Source organism: Procambarus clarkii, chromosome 24 (genome assembly GCF_040958095.1).
Source record: "Procambarus clarkii isolate CNS0578487 chromosome 24, FALCON_Pclarkii_2.0, whole genome shotgun sequence".
Classification (NCBI taxonomy): Eukaryota; Metazoa; Arthropoda; class Malacostraca; order Decapoda; family Cambaridae; genus Procambarus; species Procambarus clarkii.
This window is the reverse complement of record NC_091173.1, coordinates 11451096-11472611: the sequence shown is the minus strand read 5'-3', so window position 1 is coordinate 11472611 and position 21516 is coordinate 11451096. Positions and strand designations below refer to the sequence as shown.

The 21516-nt window shown below is 40.4% G+C and overlaps 1 protein-coding gene across 1 annotated transcript in view; it reads right to left on the bottom strand.

Moving 5' to 3' along the window:
- LOC123761727 (receptor-type guanylate cyclase Gyc76C) overlaps positions 1–21516 on the bottom strand; it is a 321982-nt gene that overhangs the window by 96992 nt on the left and 203474 nt on the right. The window contains 3 exon segments of the mRNA XM_045747876.2: positions 306–464; positions 5237–5435; positions 8168–8233. Of these exon segments, the coding sequence (XP_045603832.2) occupies positions 306–464; positions 5237–5435; positions 8168–8233 (424 nt within the window).

Here is a 21516-nt window from a genome sequence, read left to right as displayed (position 1 = left end):
CTTGATGCAGAAGTGGTCAGGAAAGACATGCACCATGTTCAAATTGTCCAGAAAAACAGAGTTAAAAAATTACTTAATTTTGAGCACTTTTGGGGTGTTATATCTTAGGAAAATGGCGAATTATTTTCAAAAGTTTTGTGACATTGATACACTGACCTTCTTTCATACCTAATGACTGAGGCAGTAAAGAAATTGTTATTACAAAATACTACAACATCAGAATTAAGGTGAAAGATCAGTGTAGTGCCTTGAGGAGCTGTGTGAAATACTATTTCAAGATATAGATTATGTTTCTGTACACTTACCCCATATGTAGCTAAGCCAATCATCTGGCATGTACTCCTCACGGTCTACAAACAGGAGAAGATATTTTTTCTCTCTCTCCTTTGGCTTGAATATTCCGGTCATGGCCATCACAGTCAATAGATTATTTACTGAATTACGATGCCCGATGAACACATAAACTATGGAGAAAAAATATGTGTTGAAATAAAAAAAAACTGTCAATGTTAAAATATACCAAACATAAAGTTAAATTTTGCCTGATCTAACCCATCATGCATTCAAGGGATCCCACACTTCCAACTATGTTATTACCATATCCACAACAAGCATCAAACATTAACATATGCAGTAATACAATAACTGTTCACTTGCCTACACCCCATTGGAAACAGCAAGTAAAATAACTCATGACTATGTAAGCGTTCATAACTACGTGAGCTGGCAGGTAGTGCTCACCTGCCAGCTCACCCAACGAAAATTTGGTTTTTCACTTACATTTATTGGGTCTTTCCTTCACCTTCATTCAAGCACTAGGGTATGACAGTAAGTTGTTTAATTATTATTTTTATTAATATTATTATTTTTAATTTTTGTTATTATTAACAGGGGAGGAGTGGGGGAAGGTAATGGTTTCATGTCCACATTCCAATGCCCCCCTTCCCAGGGCTGGGAGTGCGGGGGTGTACAATAAACTATACCCACCTCCGGCGGCAGCTTGTTGAAGGCGGAAGTGGAACCTAGACAGTTTGTCATGATAATTAGTGATGGCACTTATTTTGATTATGGGTCCATAATCCAGTTAAGCCTTTATTCTTAATTTATATTACAATGCTGGTAAAATACACTTCTTGATGATGAATATGAAGTACAAATGAACTCACTGTGAACCCTATATTCACAAGATGAGTATAGGGTACACAATAAACTACCACTCACATGATGGGTATGGGTTGCACAAGAAACTATCGCACAGAAGATGAGTATGGAGAGCAAAGTAAACAAAGATTCACACAATGAGAAAGGGTGAAAATATAAAAATAATATACATGAGAAAGATACTAGAGGGCCAAGTACCAAATCTACACAGTAAAATAACAACATACTGGAGTGAACGATATGGAAGAAAATGCAGAATAGAACCAATGAAGAGCAAAGGTGCCATAGGCACAATCAGAGAACACTGTATAAACCTCAAAGGTCCATGGTTGTTCAACATCCTCCCAGCGAGCATAAGAAATATTGCCGGAACAACCATGGACATCTCAAGAGAAAACTAGATCATTTTCTCCAAGGAGTACCAGACCAACCATGCTGTGGTGGATATGTGGGCCTGCCGGCCACTGCAATCAACAGCCTGGTGGACCAAACTCTCACAAGTCAAGCTTGGCCTCTGGCCGGGCTTGGGGAGTAGAAAAACTCCCAGAACCCCATCAACCAGGTATCAACCAGGTAACCACGTTGCACAATGCCATATGACTCACAGGATGAGTATGAGGTGCACAATAAACTACAGGGCACAGGATAAGTATGGGTTGCACAATAAAGTACAGGTCACAGGATGGGTATGGGTTGCAAAATAAATTACTGCACAGAGGATGAGTATAGGGTGCACGTAAACAAAGACACACAGGATGAGTATAGGTGCACAATAAACTACCGCTCACAGGATGAGTCTATGATATCCGTGCTCTATATTAGGGTAACTAAAATACACCTCTGTTTCCAAAATAAATACTTAATGACAAATATTCGCAAATATATTTTATGCTTCCAATTTTCTGATGATATAGAACATATCATCATATATATAGGGCCCCAGTAGTACAGTTGTGTTCATTCTTGACGCACTATCGAGAATTCCGGGTTCGAATCCTGGGCGGAACAGAAATGGTGTCGGAAAATCCGACACCATTTAATATATCATACAGACAGATAATAGCTGTGTTGTATAAACAAGTTAACCCATAGAAAACGTAACTTGTAGTGGAATTACCGTCTAAAGAAAACGGGATATCATCACCACATACCATTATAAATTCACCAGCTATTCTGCTGGGAATTATTCTTAAATACATTAGTCTTTGGACTTTACCATCATAAAACATCTCATATAAATTAACTTAATTATCAGTATTAAAGTAGAGTAAATGTGACCCTTCTATCACTTATTGACATCTGGACAATGTAGGCCAGGCGTCAGTGAGGAAGGAGGGGCAGCCATTGTTGTGTCACCTCCGAGACGCGTGGAGCAAATTCGGCTCCTATCATATCTGGACAATGTCGGCCAGTAGCGTCAATAGTATGGAGTGTTAGACATTGCCATTGTTTATACTAGACCAGAGGCTCACAGGAGCAAATATGGCTCCTGTTAATTTTACTTGGACGTAGTGTTATGGAAACCAAAGGTGTACCATTATCAACACGCTGTCAACAAATCAAGTTAAGTGTTCTTTCCGAAACCCATTATCTATCATTAGTGGCCATTAATGTCATTGGGTAGGGTTAGCCGGTTAGAGCACGAGATAGCCTCAAACTAAAGGTAATTAAGCCAGGTCTTTATTGTTCCATGTACAGTGTTTTCTCTGATATAGCTTGCCATATATAGGTATCTGGCTTTACAGCTAGCGCCCTTTTGACAGGTCAAGACGAGGAAGCATGCTTTGTACATCAGTTACCAGGGTGATGGAAGCTACCTCAAAGAGGGAAAATGTGGTGTCTACATCCTGGTTATACCTGCTGTACAAATAAGATAAGGAACCTCTTCAATGTATGTAGTCTAATACTGTAGTTTGATTGGCTGCATATATATAAATTTAATTAATATAAACCCCCCTAATGTGTAGAGGATCGATTTGTGAGATTGAGATTATTGCAGAAATACAGTCCACTTAACATCATACAAATTGCTATCGAAGTATATAAATTAACGTAAATATAAATTCATATAAATTAAATAAATATAAATCTCACAGGTCGGTTCCCACAAATGGTTGGGTACATTTCCTTTCACGTAATGTGACTGTTCACCTAGCAGTAAGTAGGTACTCAGGAGTTAGTCAACTTGTTGTGGGGTTGCATCCTGGGCAGGGTCAGTAATTCGACCTTAGGGATGACCTTGATAAAAGCCTAACTGTATGAATATACTCTGGCTTCCTGTTCCCCAACACAATGAATTATTGTAATTATAATATTATGGTTTATAATTAAGTTCTTAAAAGCGATCATGCATCATAATTAACATATGTCTATATTTACCTCTCTTTTGTGTATTAAACTTACAAACATTTTATAAGTTAATTTCTGTCTGTATATGATGATGATCATCATATACAGACATCATATACAGAAAAATTATTTTATCTCTGCCTTTCAGATAACATATATGATGATGATCATACACAATTAAGGTAGCATTGCAGCTTTATAGATAATTGTTAAATCCATAATATATCTTGGTTCTTAAACTTGAGATATTGTTACAATAAATGTTTGAAAACAAAGTTTATATCTGTATTTAAAATATAAAACTAACGTTTATCAACGCATCTCTCTGAATTACATAATTTTTCATAATTGTGAAGCCTGTATTACCTGCCTGGCAGGATACTGATGCATTGGAGGTTTTCATGTGTCCGGACACCGGCGATGGTGTGGTATTTGCTATTTATCTGACCATATCTTGGCTTTCATTTAAGATATATTTTCCTTGAAATGTAGTCACATTATCATCTACATCTGTCTTTATGCTGAAACATAGACCTTTAATATTACTTTGCATATATGCAAATGAATTACACAATTGACTGGCTTGTTTGCAGGCCTTCACAGTCCCTGAAGTAGCCATCACGTAACTATAAAAAGGCATATATCTTTACTTTCACTTGAGTTATATTTATGCTAAAGTATTAACATGCAGCTTATATGTCTGTCTTTATTATGACATAGAAAACTTCATTTATTACAATATCTAGATTAAATTAACATTGATCTTCGAAAGATCATAGTTCCCATCGATAGGGAGAGCGTCGGCCAAGAAGCCTCGTTTAAAATATGAATATTTGTCGTCTATAATAAGGTATAATCTCTGTGATGGATTCACAAAAATTATTTTATCTCTGCCTTTCAGATAACATATACAAATATAACCTTTATTTGTGAATCTTTGTAAATTAAGCAATATATCAGAGGGCGTGTAGGGTTCGGTGTTCTATGAACGAAAAGGACACGAGTAGTTTAAATAGCGAACGCATACCAACGGATAACGCTAGTATCTATATAACAAAATTATTGTCCTGTAGAGTTGATTTAACTTCCAGACACGTTTTTAAATAAATATTAAATATTTAGTGGCCGTTTATGAAAGATATTATTATAAATACACATTCTATTTGTTAATATCACCAATTAAATTTGCGACAATTTGAGCCAAGGAGTGCAATGACTGGATCACTGTGTATAAGAGGCTGATACGGCAGCAAACACACTCCAGGCGACCATATATCTAGGATAAGTCGCTCCACAAAATTGTCGCTTGGACTGTCGACTTCCTATGGCGTCTCCTCTCACATATTTACTTCTAATTTCTTTATGAAATTAGATTATTTCAGAGTAAAAATAGGTTTGATCATGTTCTGCGTTCAGCACCAACATTATAATAAGTAAATATACCATATTTTTTTCTTCATTACTTACGTAATGCTAGGAGGATTTGGGTACATTTGGGTAGATTTGGGCAATTCTATGGACCCAGCTGGATGATTGAGCAACGGTCATGCTTCATGCAGGCCAGAATTCACTCCCCGACTGTCCAAGTTGTTGGGCACCATTCCTTCCCCCGTCCCAACCCAAATCCTTATCCTAATCCCTCGTTTTCCCTCTCCCCTTTTTATCTTTTTCCTCATCTCTCTCTCTCTCTCTCTCTCTCTCTGTCAAAGACCCTTATCTAACTTACTTCTTGTGGAATGTTTGGTTTCCTGCAAGACAAAAGGGAGTTGATCCACGTTGTATAATATTTGATGATTAATGGTCATGTTCTCCTTCTCAGCCTCCACTATCAAGGTATCCTTCATGCTGTGATTATCTTCCGTATAAATGATGGAAAACTTATTCCAGTTATTGTGGCGAAGTGTTGCTACAGTTGTCTTGATGATCTGCAAGGTAACAGATTGGTAAATATCTAGGTCTGTAACAATAATAATAATAATAATAATTTTTATTTAGGTAAAGGTACATACATAAAGAGATTACCTTACCTAACTTTATTTCATTACTAATTATAATTATCCACTAAAACTAGCTTTGTATATGCATGCATATTTATGTACAGTATGTGTATTTCTGTACACCGTAACATGTCGGCTCTCAAAATAGTTGCAGTCACAAAGTTATAAACTTACCAACCTAGTTTAAATTTACATTGTATAGGTAAAGTATGTCTTTGCTAACTACAGAAGGTATTTTTTATAGCCAATCAAGGGAAGAAATCCAAAGCTTGCTCCCCAGTGGGCACAATATCCCAGAGTAATGTTAATTCAACACTGAATTAACTGTACTCCTGAATATTGTGGCCACTAGGTCATCTCATGATACAACAAATCAGGGTTGCCAGATCCAAATTGCTGAAAGTAGCAAGCTGAGGGTCTAAAAGTAGCGAATTTGCAATAAGAGTAGCCCAATTTTTTGTTTAGTGACTGATACAGGTTTCAAAGTAATATATTTTAATATATAGAGTACACTACACGATTTTGAAAGTTTCAGCATTACTTGGAATACGAGAAAGACGCTCTTTGCAAGCTTTCACTTAAATATTATGGCATCTTTCTTGAATATTTTGAAACTTTTCCTGGGTTATAAAATTGTTTTGTCTGTTAGTTGCCAGAAGTGTTGAAAATTCGTAACCAAAGTCCACTTTCTCCAGAGGCAGACATATGTAATTGTAGTCCAAATTAACATGAAGCTTTGCATGATGAGAATGCACGATTCTTCCGAGTATTCCAAGAGTGAAGCTTTCTAAGACAGTGTGAAGGCTACACTGATCTGCTTCGTCTTTTTGATAAAGTCAATTCATACTTTAAAAAAGATTTAGGATTGGTCTGAGAAATGTGAAATATAGCTAATTGGGGGATCAGAGTCCATTGAAAAAGTTGCCTTGTAACACATTTATCACAAGAGCAAGAAGTGATTTGGTAATGAGTTGTTAAAGAATCCCACTGATCTAACAGCCACTTTACACTACCGCTCCTTGCCAACCATCGTCTTCCTGACAAAGGTATTTACTGTAAAGGATGTTGCCCATCATTTATCAATCTGTACATTTCTAGATAACGTTCTCTCTTTAATGAAGATCTGTAGAACCAGATGTAACTTTCGGGATGAAGTATTAACGACAATTAAGGTTGGGAAATCTATGGCCCCTGGGGAGGATTACTTTGCCTTGCGGTTACTTTTTCTCTCAAAGGTTCCTAGGATCAACGTCCCCAGAGGGCCGGTCTCTGACCAGGCCTCCTGTGGTAAGTGGTCTAGTCAACCAGGCTGTTTGACGCAGCTGTGATTTGTACACATTACATTATAAAAGTATAAATAATCATCATTTAGTTTAACATTACTAGCCCAACTTGCTTTTAAAGTAGCCCAAAAAGTCGCAAGTAGCGAAATTAAAAAATTGGGAGCGCGGAGCTTTCAAAAGTAGCCCAATTCGCTACTTGTAGCTCAATCTGGCACTCCTGCAACAAATATCATAAAATAACCTTAAAATACGAAAAGTGGAGACATGGATAACCTCACCTTTCACTATAGAGACATCAAGAGGTCTGACAGGCATCATGTCACCAATAATGGTACACCTGTATAGTGTATACAGTATTGTACAATGCAAGTCAACATGTATCACGATACAAACCAGGAGTTGAATTAATGAAAGGCTTTTTTTCTGGTGCTCCAGTAGCTCCTCGAGTTTATTCATCTCTGGTACCCCTAAGCCTTAGCCCAACACAGACCTCTGAGATCCATCCATCACCTACTAGAAGCCAGAACCAATATCTGGCTCACTCTACACGGAAAAAGAGAGTGAGGTCTTGATGGTAAAGATGAGGCCATCCTAACACCGCCCTGCTCGCCTTAGCAAGCACGCGATTCTTCATTTTGGACACTGGACTGCCCAAACTCCCAGTTCAGCAGCTTTGTGATTTCCGACAGCTAGAGTTGCGACAGAGCTGCCACTCTGACATGGAGCATTTTCAGGTAGACAATGGGCCTCCCCAGCATCAGCCAGACTTCATCAACAAAAGTAAATTGCTCGCTAATCCAGCCACCAAATCCCGTTTATGAACGAAAAACAATTTACACGCGACTCAACACTGAACTGATGGGGGTATGTACTCTTCTCGAACAGTGCTTCACTCACATCCTCTGCTCAAACTGCATCTCATTCATACTGCAAATACTATACCAATAATTGCCAACAGAACATAATTACCTAACCTAAACCTAACTATTCAACACATTCTAATACTGTATATAATAAAATTAGGCTATATTTGAGAAAATATCACGTTTGAATACGCAGCACTTTAAAATTAATGAATGCGCCTTTGGCCGGCTATAAGCGTTTTTACATTCTTGTAAAGCCACTAGCACGCATAGCATTTCAGGCAAGTCTTTAATCTTAATTTTCCCTGGAATACGAGCCGCCAAATTGTTTAACAACAACTTTTGAGACAAACCTAACTTATATAAGATATGGGTACAAACTGTTTAAAACAAATTATACAGTATTAAAAATCAAACATTCTATAATTTGTAGGCTTTGTATATATTTCAACATATTAAATATAGAATTAAAGTCATTTGACAAAATATTAAAATGAGGAAGAGCCTAACTTACATAAATCTCTGAGGGATTCGTCCTGACGAAAGTGGTGAACTTTGACGCCCGCTCGTTGCTGCAGGCCTGTGGTGGGGGGAGACATAAATATAAATAAATAAATATGTTAATTCAGGTAAGGTACATACATACAAGTGATGTAACATTAATGGATTGATATATAGATAGAGCTAGTACATACAATGCCTAAAGCCACTATTACGCAATGCGTTTCGTGCAAAAATGATTAATAAACATGATTAATAACAACTGAAGTCAGGTAACATGCTAATATAATCATAACAACGATGAAAATGAAAGGAATCTTTCTCTACATTATAACAAAGTAACTTTCAATGAATTTATATTAAAGTTTAGTGTAATTTCAGCGCAAAAACATAAAGTGAAAACTGACTGATGATCGCTTTCCAAGATTATAAAATCAAGACCACGATCTGTGGCCTTAAACGACTTCAATTATATCATTATGTGTTACTATTGGGAAATTATGGGTGCATGTGGTTCGTGAGTAACCTTATTGCATTGCCATGGGTGTGCAAACCTGACTTTCCGTATGGAAGTATTCCACAAAAATCTAAAATTATTTGCAGATGATGAGTCACAATAACGTGGCTGAAGCCTTGCTTCGACAAGAAGCAAAGTACAATGCCTTAAGCCAAATTGATGCTTTGGTCAGAGAGCGCTCCCTTTCCCAAATTATTTACACTGATGACTCCTTGCACCAGCCCTATGGTGCAGCTGGAAGTGCCGTTGTTGTGACAGAGAGAGATGGTTCCTTCTCCTACGAGTGTGGAGCGGGTATAAATAACAGGGCATCTACTCTTCAAACAGAATTAGTTGCCATAATCCTTGCACTCGAGCGCGTATATGAATCCAAGGTTGACACCCTAATTGTAAGTGACTCTTTGTCATCATTGACAACCCTCAATTCCCCAAGGCATAACTGTGACGTGCTTGTCTCTGAAGCTAGACACCGATAAAATGAAATAATCAATAACGGAGTCAGAGTTTGTCTCCTGTGGATTCCTTCCCATATTGATCTCCGAATGCATGATAGAACTGGTGAATTAACCAAGACTTTTTCTCATAAAGAGGGAATTGATTACCATCCTGGACTGCCTTTGAGCAGCCTGAGGGCAGTAATATTTCGCGAACATCAACAAAATTTTGATGACAAAACATCAAAATCTCAACACATTTTATACTCTAATCTCAATTAGTATTAAGTTTTAGTCTTTAGTGTTTTTCCTGCCCGAAACGCTTTGCGTAATAGTGGCTTTAGGCATTGTGTGTACTAGCTCTATCTATAAATTCATCAATATTTATATCACACCTTGTATGTATGTACTTTACCTGAATAAACATTTGAATTTTTAATTGAATAAACATTTGAAAATCTCATAGACTTGAAGCAAAGTGAAATTCACACCAGTTACTCCCTCTATCATCATTCTATTATGCAGGAAGAACCGCACGTCTACATCCATTAAGGTTAGCTGACTTCTAGATGTTACCACTGCTAGGCTTAGGCTCGGTTACAAGTACCTCTGGAAGTTTGTAACATTTGCTGATGTAGATTTGACTAAATGTAAACTTTGTCAGCAGAACTATTCGCATACTTTGCTTCATTGTATAATGGAATGTGAAAAAATCGCGGAATTCAGAGATAACACCATCAATGGAGTCCAAGAAATGTGAAAGTGCTTCATTCATGATGATCTTAGCGAAGTATTAAAAATTTGCTTACTATTGGTGCAGCCTGCACATGACTGTAAAGCTGCCGCCCAGTTGGGTGGGTGTGGAACAAGACTAGTAACTGTGTGACTCACCATAGATGTAAAGTGCCTTCTATAGTGAATGTTGTGAACCTTTTGTTGAATCACTTCTGATATAAAAAGATTATCAATGTGTATATGTATTTGTGTAAATGATTGTATATACTAGCTTCACAAGATTGGAGTAGAAATAGCCTAAGCTACTCTATCCCTTTGAGATGTATCTTTTTTCTTGTCTTAATGAACATACTTGAAGAAGACTGTCACTTGTTTAGCTAAACGAACTCTGGGGTGCAGTTACTGAACCGATTATGTGCCTCTGTAACCCTTTCCACAGCCACCCACGGGATGGGTATGGGTGCATCATGAAGAAAGAAATTGAAATGAAGAATGATGACCAAACTACACATCAGAAGATGGTGAAACGACGACGTTTCGGTCCGCCCAGGACCATTATCGAGTCATGTGAGAGAAGACGGGCGATTGATTGATGAAGATTAACACAAGAGGTGGCACGGGCATGAAGAGAGGATGTTGTTGTTTGTTGTTTTAGAGTCAGTTACTAGGAACAAGAGCTTCACGGGCTCACCATAGCCCGTGCTACATGGACACTTCGTTTTGAGTAGCTAAATCTGAAACAACAACAATGGGAAGAAAAGTTGCAAGTGAGCCCATAGTGGACTTACCTGCCACAGGAGCGGGGCTCGTGGAAGAGAGGATTGATTGATTGATGAAGATTAAGCCACCCAAAAGGTGGCACGGACATGAATAGCCCGTAAGTGGTGGCCCTTTGGAGCCTTTACCAGTATCATTAGCTGATACTAGAGATCTGTGGAGGTGCGACTGCACCCTGCGTGACGGGAGATGATGGAATAGAGGATGTTGTTGTTGTTATAGATTCAGCTACTCGGAAACAAGTTCCAAGTAGCACGGGCTATGGTGAGCCCGTAACTTACCTGGCACAGGAGCGGGGCAAGAAGCACGGGCTATGGTTAGCCTCGTGGACGGGAGATGTCTCCCGTCGTGAAGAGAGGAAGGTACGGGCAAATAAATAAGGAAAGAATGAGGTGAGGAGCAGAGAAGAAAAAGTAATTATCTTCTGAAGTGAACTAAAGATCCAAGTTCGCAGATGATGCAAAAATTAGTAAAGTAATTAGGATGGGAGAGGTTTATAGAGAGCCTGACGGGAACCTAAAAGGTGCGCACTTGACATCAACCCCCAGCAAGTGTGGCGCGCGTGTGTGTGTGTGTGGGGGGGGGGGGGGAGGAGACCACAAGGCCACTACACAAGCAGGCCAAGGGCTGATAAAGGATAAAGATCATGGATGGATGGATTTATCAGGGAGAAGCGCCAAGCTATTATGACTATATAACACTAGGAAAGGGGTCAGGATAAGCATTTGGGATGGGACCGGAGGGAGGTTATCTTGAGATGATTTCGGGGCTTAGTGTTCCTGCGGCCCGGTCCTCAACCAGGCCTCCACCCCCAAGAAGCAGCCCGTAGCAGCTGTCTAACTCCCAGGTACCTATTTACTGCTAGGTAACAGGGTGAAAGGAACATTTTGCCCATTTATCTCCGCCTCCATCGGGGATCGAACCCGGAACCTCAGGACTACAAATCCGAAGCGCTGTCCACCCAGCTGTCAGGAGCCAAGGGGGAGGGGGAAGAAATGGTACACAACCACTTGGAGGGTCGGGGATTGAACGCCGACCAACATGAAGCGAGACCGCTGCTCTACCGTCCAGCCCAAGTGGTTCAGGTAAAGATCACGCGGTAGACATGATATACTGCTATAGACATATACTGTACGGTAGACATGATATACTACTATAGACACATACCAACCTTCAGTAGCCGTTACAAGGCTTGCAAATATCCCGGTAGCTTTATGGAAATTGGACAAGGAGACATTTAAGGTACTGTGTACTATATGTGTGTGTACTAGAGTAAACGTCCCCAGAATGTTGACCTCATCTGATAAAATGCAAGACGGTACTTAAGAAACATCTGAGGTATGCCATAAGACTGATTATATTACTGAGAGAATTAGAGAACGAGGACTGAGCGAATTAGATCTCAACAATATACGATATGTTAAAGTGGAGACATGAAATGTAACATACTGCGAGGCTCGAGGTATACTAAGATACTCGTAGTATACTAAGAGGTACATACTGTAACTAAGAAGAGTAAAGTATAAAGAAGACTGAGAGGTAAGAAATGGTACAGAGGAGATAAGGGGCCAGATTCACGAAGCAGTTACTCAAGTACTTACTAACGTGAGCATCTTTTCTCAATCTTTGGTGGCTTTGTTTACAATTATTAAACAGTTAATGAACTCCGAAGCACCAGGAGGCTTATTATAACAATAGCAACAGTTGATTGGGAAGTTTTCATGCTGGTAAACTGTATATTAAATGTAACCAAAGTCGTCAAAGATTGAGGAAAGATGTACACGTTCGTAAGTACTTGTGTAACTGCTTCGTGAATCTGACCCATGATCAAGACAAATTCTAATGAAAGCTGATCTGGTCATCAAAGAGAACATAGTCATTAAAGGACAATGTAGAACAGGACAACAAGGGATGCAAGCTTGAGGCGCAGATGAGTCGCAGGGATGTTAGGGGGGGGGGGGAGAAACAGACCAGAGGAAGAAACAGGTGATAATTCAATACATGATATTCGAAGTAGATACAAGTAACCGGAGGGGTTGGGACTCCCGCAACCCGTTCTCGCACTTGCTTACGGTCAATATTGGCTTATTTAATAAGTGCATATGTGACATACTAATTGATTGTGAATATTTTAGTTTACCTTGGAAAGCTTCATAGAAAACACCGACCTCACCTAACCTTCTTACTATGTTAAGATAAGCATCTTATTGCTTCTTATTTACAATTATTACTTAACCTATCAACGGTATAGGTTAAATAATAATTGTACATATGAAAATATGACAGCTGGTAAGGCGGGGCTCAGAACCTAGCACTCGACCCTGTAAACATATTTAGATAAGTACCCCCGCGCTTGTGCGTGATAAGAGATGTAGCTTCCATAGCCCCGTCATCACCTTCCTCCTCTCCTCACGTACGCGAACAAGGGGGACACAGGTGGAGACCGAGTACCCAAATGAGCCACAGACACGTTAGAAAGAACGTTTCCAGTGTCAGAGTAGTTAACAGGTGGAATGCATTAGGCAGTGATGTGGTGGAGGCTGACTCCATACACAGTTTCAAGTGTAGATATGATAGAGCCCAGTAGGCTCAGGAACCTGTACACCAGTTGATTGATGGTTGAAAGGCGGACCAAAGAGCCAGCGCTCAATCCCCCGCAAGCACAACTAGGTGAGTACATACTCCACTAGCGAGTCTAGCATCTACCCCCCCCCCCCCGCACCATCGCCAGCCACAACATACTAATCTTCCCAATTATACTTTCACCAGCTGAAAAATTCCCCACCCCTCACAAACTGGAGAGATTATACCCTACATAAATTCCCTCCCGCGCGTAGGAATTTGCTTAGGGAGGGGAAGAAGGGGAGTGGGAGGGGAAGAAGGGGAGTGGGAGAGGAGAAGAGGACGGGGAAAAGGGAGGGAGGGAGGGGAGTAGTGGAGGGGAGGTAGGGTAGAAGGAGAGGAGGGGGAGGGGGAGAGGGGAGGAAGGGTACAGAGAAGGGGGGAATTAACATGCCAGGGTCACTGGATACAACTGAAGTGTGGAACACGATCGAAATATTAAAATGCTCAATGCAAGAAAGATATCACCCAGATGAGACGCCCCACTCCCACAGCTGGTGGCCCAAGATGAGACGCCCCGCTCCCACAGCTGGTGGCCCAAGATGAGACGCCCCGCTCCCACAGCTGGTGGCCCAAGATGAGACGCCCCGCTCCCACAGCTGATGGCCCAAGATGAGACGCCCCGCTCCCACAGCTGGTGGCCCAAGATGAGACGCCCCGCTCCCACAGCTGGTGGCCCAAGATGAGACGCCCCGCTCCCACAGCTGGTGGCCCAAGATGAGACGCCCCGCTCCCACAGCTGGTGGCCCAAGATGAGACGCCCCGCTCCCACAGCTGGTGGCCCAAGATGAGACGCCCCGCTCCCACAGCTGATGGCCCAAGATGAGACGCCCCACTCCCACAGCTGGTGGCCCAAGATGAGACGCCCCGCTCCCACAGCTGATGGCCCAAGATGAGACGCCCCGCTCCCACAGCTGATGGCCCAAGATGAGATGCCCCGCTCCCACAGCTGGTGGCCCAAGATGAGACGCCCCGCTCCCACAGCTGGTGGCCCAAGATGAGACGCCCCGCTCCCACAGCTGGTGGCCCAAGATGAGACGCCCCGCTCCCACAGCTGATGGCCCAAGATGAGACGCCCCACTCCCACAGCTGGTGGCCCAAGATGAGATGCCCCACTCCCACAGCTGGTGGCTCAAGATGAGACGCCCCACTCCCACAGCTGGTGGCCCAAGATGAGACGCCCCACTCCCACAGCTGGTGGCCCAAGATGAGACGCCCCACTCCCACAGCTGGTGGCCCAAGATGAGACGCCCCGCTCCCACAGCTGGTGGCCCAAGATGAGACGCCCCACTCCCACAGCTGGTGGCCCAAGATGAGACGCCCCACTCCCACAGCTGGTGGCCCAAGATGAGACGCCCCACTCCCACAGCTGGTGGCCCAAGATGAGACGCCCTGTGGGAACCGACCTGTGAGATTTATATTTATTTAATTTATATGAATTTATATTTACGTTAATTTATATACTTCGATAGCAATTTGTATAATGTTAAGTGGACTGTATTTCTGCAATAATCTCATAATCTCACAAATCGATCCTCTACACATTAGGGGGGGTTTATATTACACATATGCAGCCAATCAAATTACAGTAATAGCTACATACATTGATGAGGTTCCTTCTCTTATAGTACAGCAGGTTAGTCCACCAGGTATAACTAGAGTGTAGACACCAAATTATCCTCTTTGAGGTAGCTTCTATCACCCAGTAACTGGTGCACATAATCTTGCATCCTCGTCTTGACCTGTCAAAAGTGCGCTAGCTGTGAAGCCAGAATCCTATATATGACAAGTATATCAGAGAAAACAGTACATGGAACATGAGGACCTGGCTTAATTACCTTTAGTTTGAGGCTTCCATGTGATCTAACCGGATAACCCTACCCAATGACATTAATGGCCACTAATGATAGATAATGGGTTTCGGATAGACACTTAACTTGAATTTGTAGACAGCGTGTTGATAATGGTACACTTTTAGTTTCCATAACACTACGTCCAAGTAAATTTAACAGGAGCCGAATTTGCTCCCGTGTGAGCCTCTGGTCTAGTATAAACAACAATGGCTGCCCCCCTCCTCACTCTGACGCCTGGCTTACATTGTCCACATTTCAGAAAGTGATAGAAGGGTCACATTTACTCTACTTTAATATTGATAATTAAGTTAATTTATATAAGATGTTTTTATGATGGTAAAGTCCAAAGACTAATGTATTTAAGAACAATTCCCACCATAATAGGTGGTGAATTATAATAGTATGTGGTGATGATATCCCGTTTTCTTAGACGGTAATTCCACTACAAGTTACGTTTTCTATGGGTAACTTGTTGGTAATACAGTTATTATCTGTATGATTATTAAATGGTGTCGGATTTTCCGACATAATTCCCCAGGGGCTGCTCACGGGTCGAAGTCCTAATTAGAACAGACGAACACCGATACTCCTCCTTCGAATTATTAGATTAATTTGATGTTAGTAGTTAGTAATCACACATTTGTGTGTCTGTTCGTACAGGACGGATGTCCCGTACTAGAGTTGCAGGGGTTAGAAGTCTAATGCGATTTCATTTCCCTGTCAACTCTTGAAAGGCTAATATTCAAGCCTTATTACATATTATTTAACCCAGAAGACTGGATGTGATCAAGTACTACAGTCAAGTATGATTCAGGGACTGCAGTGAGATCAGTGACATTAGATATAACTTGAAGTTTGTTCAGGTAACTGGTCACTGATATATAAACACTGAGGCCCATGGAATACATCTTGATTAAATAATAAATGTATCAAATCAGTCATCAGATTTATTGGGGTTTAATTTAGTTAATTGATTCAGAAGATTGAATAGCTCATCATTAAAGTAAAGTATGGTTCTGAGACTGCAGTGGGTTCAGTGACATTGGTCGCAGTGACTTGTAGCTGTTTTAGGCTACTGTTCACTGATTTGCCACTGAGGCCTCATGAACTCATCTTCAGCTTTAAATGATGATACTAACATCAACCCCTGTTACTATAGTCAGCTGTAATCTCCTTAGTATAATGCTACTGGAGAAATATAATCAGCTGACAAATTTAGATTTCTACTGGTATTGTTTATCTGCAGGCATAGGTCTCCTCAGGCTTGATACTGGTCCTGAGAGTAATTTACCTCCTGCAGAATTTAACATGGTTATACCCTGATATTTAGTAGGGCTACCGATGAATCGATGGCAATAGTCTGTCCCAACAAGGAGACCGAAGTCAGTGAGGTGATCAGACTTAATATTATCTGCCAATTTTATTCCTCTATTTCTCAGGAATTTGGCTGTTGCTCGCAGACCTTGAACTTGTAGGTCTACTGGTATTTTGTCCACCACAATGGCTTGTACTCGACAGACGTACCTGCCTAAGCGTACTGATGGTTGTACCACCTGGTAGACTTGAGGTCCTGCATCTGTTACAAACCCTGAGATGTTGAATGACATCTGGGCTACAGGCCTTAATTGTAATTCATCTGCCAACCTTTTAGTGATGTATGTTCTTTGGGATCCTTGGTCAAACAACCCACGGGTATGGACCTTGGCCCTCTTATTCAGGATGGTAATTTGGGCAGTAGGCAAAGTCGTATTACCTTTAGACTTTGCCGATTGGGCACTCTTTGTTTGTTGCACCTTGCAGTACTGTACTGTGGTGGGAATGCTATCTTCCACCTTGGGGTTTGGAGACGTTGTTTTGGTGTCTCTGCACAATGCTGCATGGTGCTGACCTGTGTTACACCTATTACAGGTGTGTAATTGGGTATCACAATCCTTGATGTTATGTTTCCTGAGGCACCTCGTGCAATGTTGCAAATCTTTGAGTCGCTCAACACGGGCGTCACTATCAGGAAAATTAGAGCAGTGGTACATTGAATGTTTCTCATTGCAGAACAAACACGTTCCATAGCTTCCAGTACCCTTTGGTGTTGAATTAGATTGTCTAGATTGATTTGGAGTACCTTTGGTACTCTGTGGTTTACTATTATTGGTTTCTGAGGGTTTACTTGGTGGTTTTAATTTGTCATGTGTTCGTAATTGATGAACTACTGACTTTAAACCTTCAGATATTTCATTCATGGATAAAATACTTTTATTGTAATGAGCACTCATTTGTCTCAATATGTCCCTAGGTATTTTCTCCTGGACAATTATTTTCAAGACCCACTCAGCCCCGTTTGTATCTGCTGTCAGGCTGAGGGCATTGATCAATGATTCTACCTCCAGCTTGAAGACTTGGAGTGAATCAGCTGAAGCCTCCGGTGGGGGTAAATGCAACAGCTCATGAACTAAATGTGATGTTCTTACTTCTGGATCAGCATAATTATCCTTGAGGAGTTTTACTGCCAGATCATAGCCGTCATTAGTTAATCTCAGATGGGATACTACTGTTTTAGCCTCACCTGATAATTGGCCTTGCAAATAAGAGAATTTACTACTCTTTGGTAAAGATTGTTTTGAGTCTACAAGGTCAACGAATTTGTTCCAAAATTCGTCCCAATCTTCCTCATCTTTTCCTGAGAAAGTGGGTAAATTAATTGGAGGGAGTCGAGCTTCTGCTTGACTCGTATTAGATGCAACTGTTGTTGTTGTTGTTGTTGCCTTGTTCTGGGCAATTAATTTGACATAAGGCTGTAACGTGGCCTGAGTGTGATCTTCATAATTCGCAAGATCAACCATAATGTCGTCTATTTCTGTTTCTGATAAATTGGTGTTGGCAAGTTCAGCCACATATGTTGCTATTTGACATTTAATTTGCTCAAATTTACCTGCAGCTGCTTGATAATAGCTTTCCAGGTCAGCATAATCAACTGTTGATTGTTGTGACAAATCTTCACATTTCTTGATCTGTCTTGTTAAGTGGCCTTTAAGACCTGCAAGGGTTCTTTTCATTCTCCCTGCATTATCCATACTGGCTAGTTGGAGAAGCCTTGTGGGGCTTGTACTTGGGCTGCTCATAATACTGAACAAGCTCTAATGGTAGCCTAGGGTAAATTCTGAACTCACTAGGCAATAATCCTACCTCTACTAGAGGTTAGCACTTAAAATTAATACACATTATATATATATACAATCATCCACACTAATGATTTGAGTGATAAACCAGTGTCATGGAAGTACCTTTAGGTTAGCTCTTCTATATCACCCTAGGATGGTAGAGACACTAATTAATCACTCAAAGGTGTAATGATCATAAGTAAATTATTATATATACACAACTCAATTCGAGTTGATAAAAATTACACCCAAAATAGGGTCTGGACCATGCATTAATGGTGTTAGGTTGTTCAATATAGTACAACTGACTATAGTAATAATGGGACTAGGATGAACAATAATAGTTCAACTAGTCAATGGTAATATCCTACCCTGTTGTGGGTTGGCAATTAGTAAATATTATACTGTGATCACTAGTGCAATATATATTAAATAATTCTCTATTTTGGAGAAATAATATACACAATTATTGATAATAGCCTCTTAATTAGCCTCTATGAAACTTCTAATATTATCTAGAAGTATTAAATGTTATTAGTGACCTCGCGAAATAAAGTCCACAAAATTCGTGGATAATCTCTCGCGAAATGTAACACCACGAAATCCGTGAACAATCTCGCGAAGACACAGTCACTAATTTGGCTGGATTCTATATTAGCGCTGTCATTTCACGAAATAACACGCCACCAAATCTGTGGGTGTGCATGAAACCGCTGACTAAGGCTGAACTGGGCTGAGGGAGGCTCCTGAGCTCCCTCGAGGCTACGCTGCCGTCTATGACTGGCTGGCTTTGTTTAAATAACACTGCACTAGTATATTTAATGAATCCACTGGATAACTGGTTCATCCGGTACTAAGATGACCAAATGTGGGTTCATAGGACCGAATAATCCGTCATCCGGTTCGAAGATGACCAAATAATGTGGGTTCAAAGGATCAAATAATCCGTTATCCGGTTCGAAGGACCAAATAATGTGGGAACCGACCTGTGAGATTTATATTTATTTAATTTATATGAATTTATATTTACGTTAATTTATATACTTCGATAGCAATTTGTATAATGTTAAGTGGACTGTATTTCTGCAATAATCTCATAATCTCACAAATCGATCCTCTACACATTAGGGGGGGTTTATATTACACATATGCAGCCAATCAAATTACAGTAATAGCTACATACATTGATGAGGTTCCTTCTCTTATAGTACAGCAGGTTAGTCCACCAGGTATAACTAGAGTGTAGACACCAAATTATCCTCTTTGAGGTAGCTTCTATCACCCAGTAACTGGTGCACATAATCTTGCATCCTCGTCTTGACCTGTCAAAAGTGCGCTAGCTGTGAAGCCAGAATCCTATATATGACAAGTATATCAGAGAAAACAGTACATGGAACATGAGGACCTGGCTTAATTACCTTTAGTTTGAGGCTTCCATGTGATCTAACCGGATAACCCTACCCAATGACATTAATGGCCACTAATGATAGATAATGGGTTTCGGATAGACACTTAACTTGAATTTGTAGACAGCGTGTTGATAATGGTACACTTTTAGTTTCCATAACACTACGTCCAAGTAAATTTAACAGGAGCCGAATTTGCTCCCGTGTGAGCCTCTGGTCTAGTATAAACAACAATGGCTGCCCCCCTCCTCACTCTGACGCCTGGCTTACATTGTCCACATTTCAGAAAGTGATAGAAGGGTCACATTTACTCTACTTTAATATTGATAATTAAGTTAATTTATATAAGATGTTTTTATGATGGTAAAGTCCAAAGACTAATGTATTTAAGAACAATTCCCACCATAATAGGTGGTGAATTATAATAGTATGTGGTGATGATATCCCGTTTTCTTAGACGGTAATTCCACTACAAGTTACGTTTTCTATGGGTAACTTGTTGGTAATACAGTTATTATCTGTATGATTATTAAATGGTGTCGGATTTTCCGACACGCCCCACTCCCACAGCTGGTGGCCCAAGATGAGACGCCCCACTCCCACAGCTGGTGGCCCAAGAGCTTCGATCTACTCAATGAAAACTCAGCCCCACAATACATAATACCTAGATGAAATACTGATTAAAAATCTCTCCCCCCCCCTTCTAAAAAATAAATAAAAATGTAACAATTCAAATAAATAAAATATAAATAAATAAAATATAAATAAATAAAATATAAATAAATAAAATATAAATAAATAAAATATAAATAAATAAAATATAAATAAATAAAATATAAATAAATAAAATATAAATAAATAAAATATAAATAAATAAAATATAAATAAATAAAATATAAATAAATAAAATATAAATAAATAAAATATAAATAAATAAAATATAAATAAATAAAATATAAATAAATAAAATATAAATCAATAAAATAAAGACCTTTAAACAGAACATCAAACCATGCGTGAAAGCACCTGAGTGTGTATATGTGAATGCTTCACAGTATTCATGTATAGACATCCATATGTGTTGAAATACATGTGAGGAACCTCACACACACTCACAGCTCCCTGACAAGAGAGAACAAGTTTAGCTTAGCTGCCAACACCCACACATCGTGTCAGCAAGGCGGTCAGCCCGCCCGCTGTCATAACTCACACTATACTTCCCCATTTCCAAACTTTCCCCTTCACCTGTGCCTCTTCATTATCAACCCCAAGGGAAAGCGAAAAACAAAGAACACATTTTGGGTGTCGCTGGACGTGGCAGCACCTAGCGATGCAGAGTCAACTAATTTAACAGCGGTGCATGACTTGCCAGGCACGCCAGCCTACCTAACAGCTACGCATCTACGGGCAGGTCAGGTCTGGCTCCTTAAGTAGCCTAAGTAGCACAGCAGTAGCAGCAGCGCACTCGCTCCCTTAGCCTCACCAACTATTTGGTTTTGGTTCAAGCCCAGGAAGGACTGACTGGGCGCCAATCCTTAACGTTTTACCCCCTTTAACAGTGCAGTAATTGGTGACCAGAGTCACGATTCATGAAGCATTTACTCAACCACTTACGACACCTGTACACCTTTCCTCAGTCATGGCGGCTTTGTTTATATTTATTAAACTGTTTATGAGCTGCGAGGCACTACGAGGTTATGTATACAGCCCGTCCTCACCCCGCGCCCATATCATCACTAAACTGATGTACTAAACTGCCCGAACCTCAGCTAACCGAGAACCCACAAATAGAAAACGGGATATCACGTCAATTTTGCCAGTCGCAATGATTTTCACTATAATTTTTGGGGGGGCCTTAGAGGA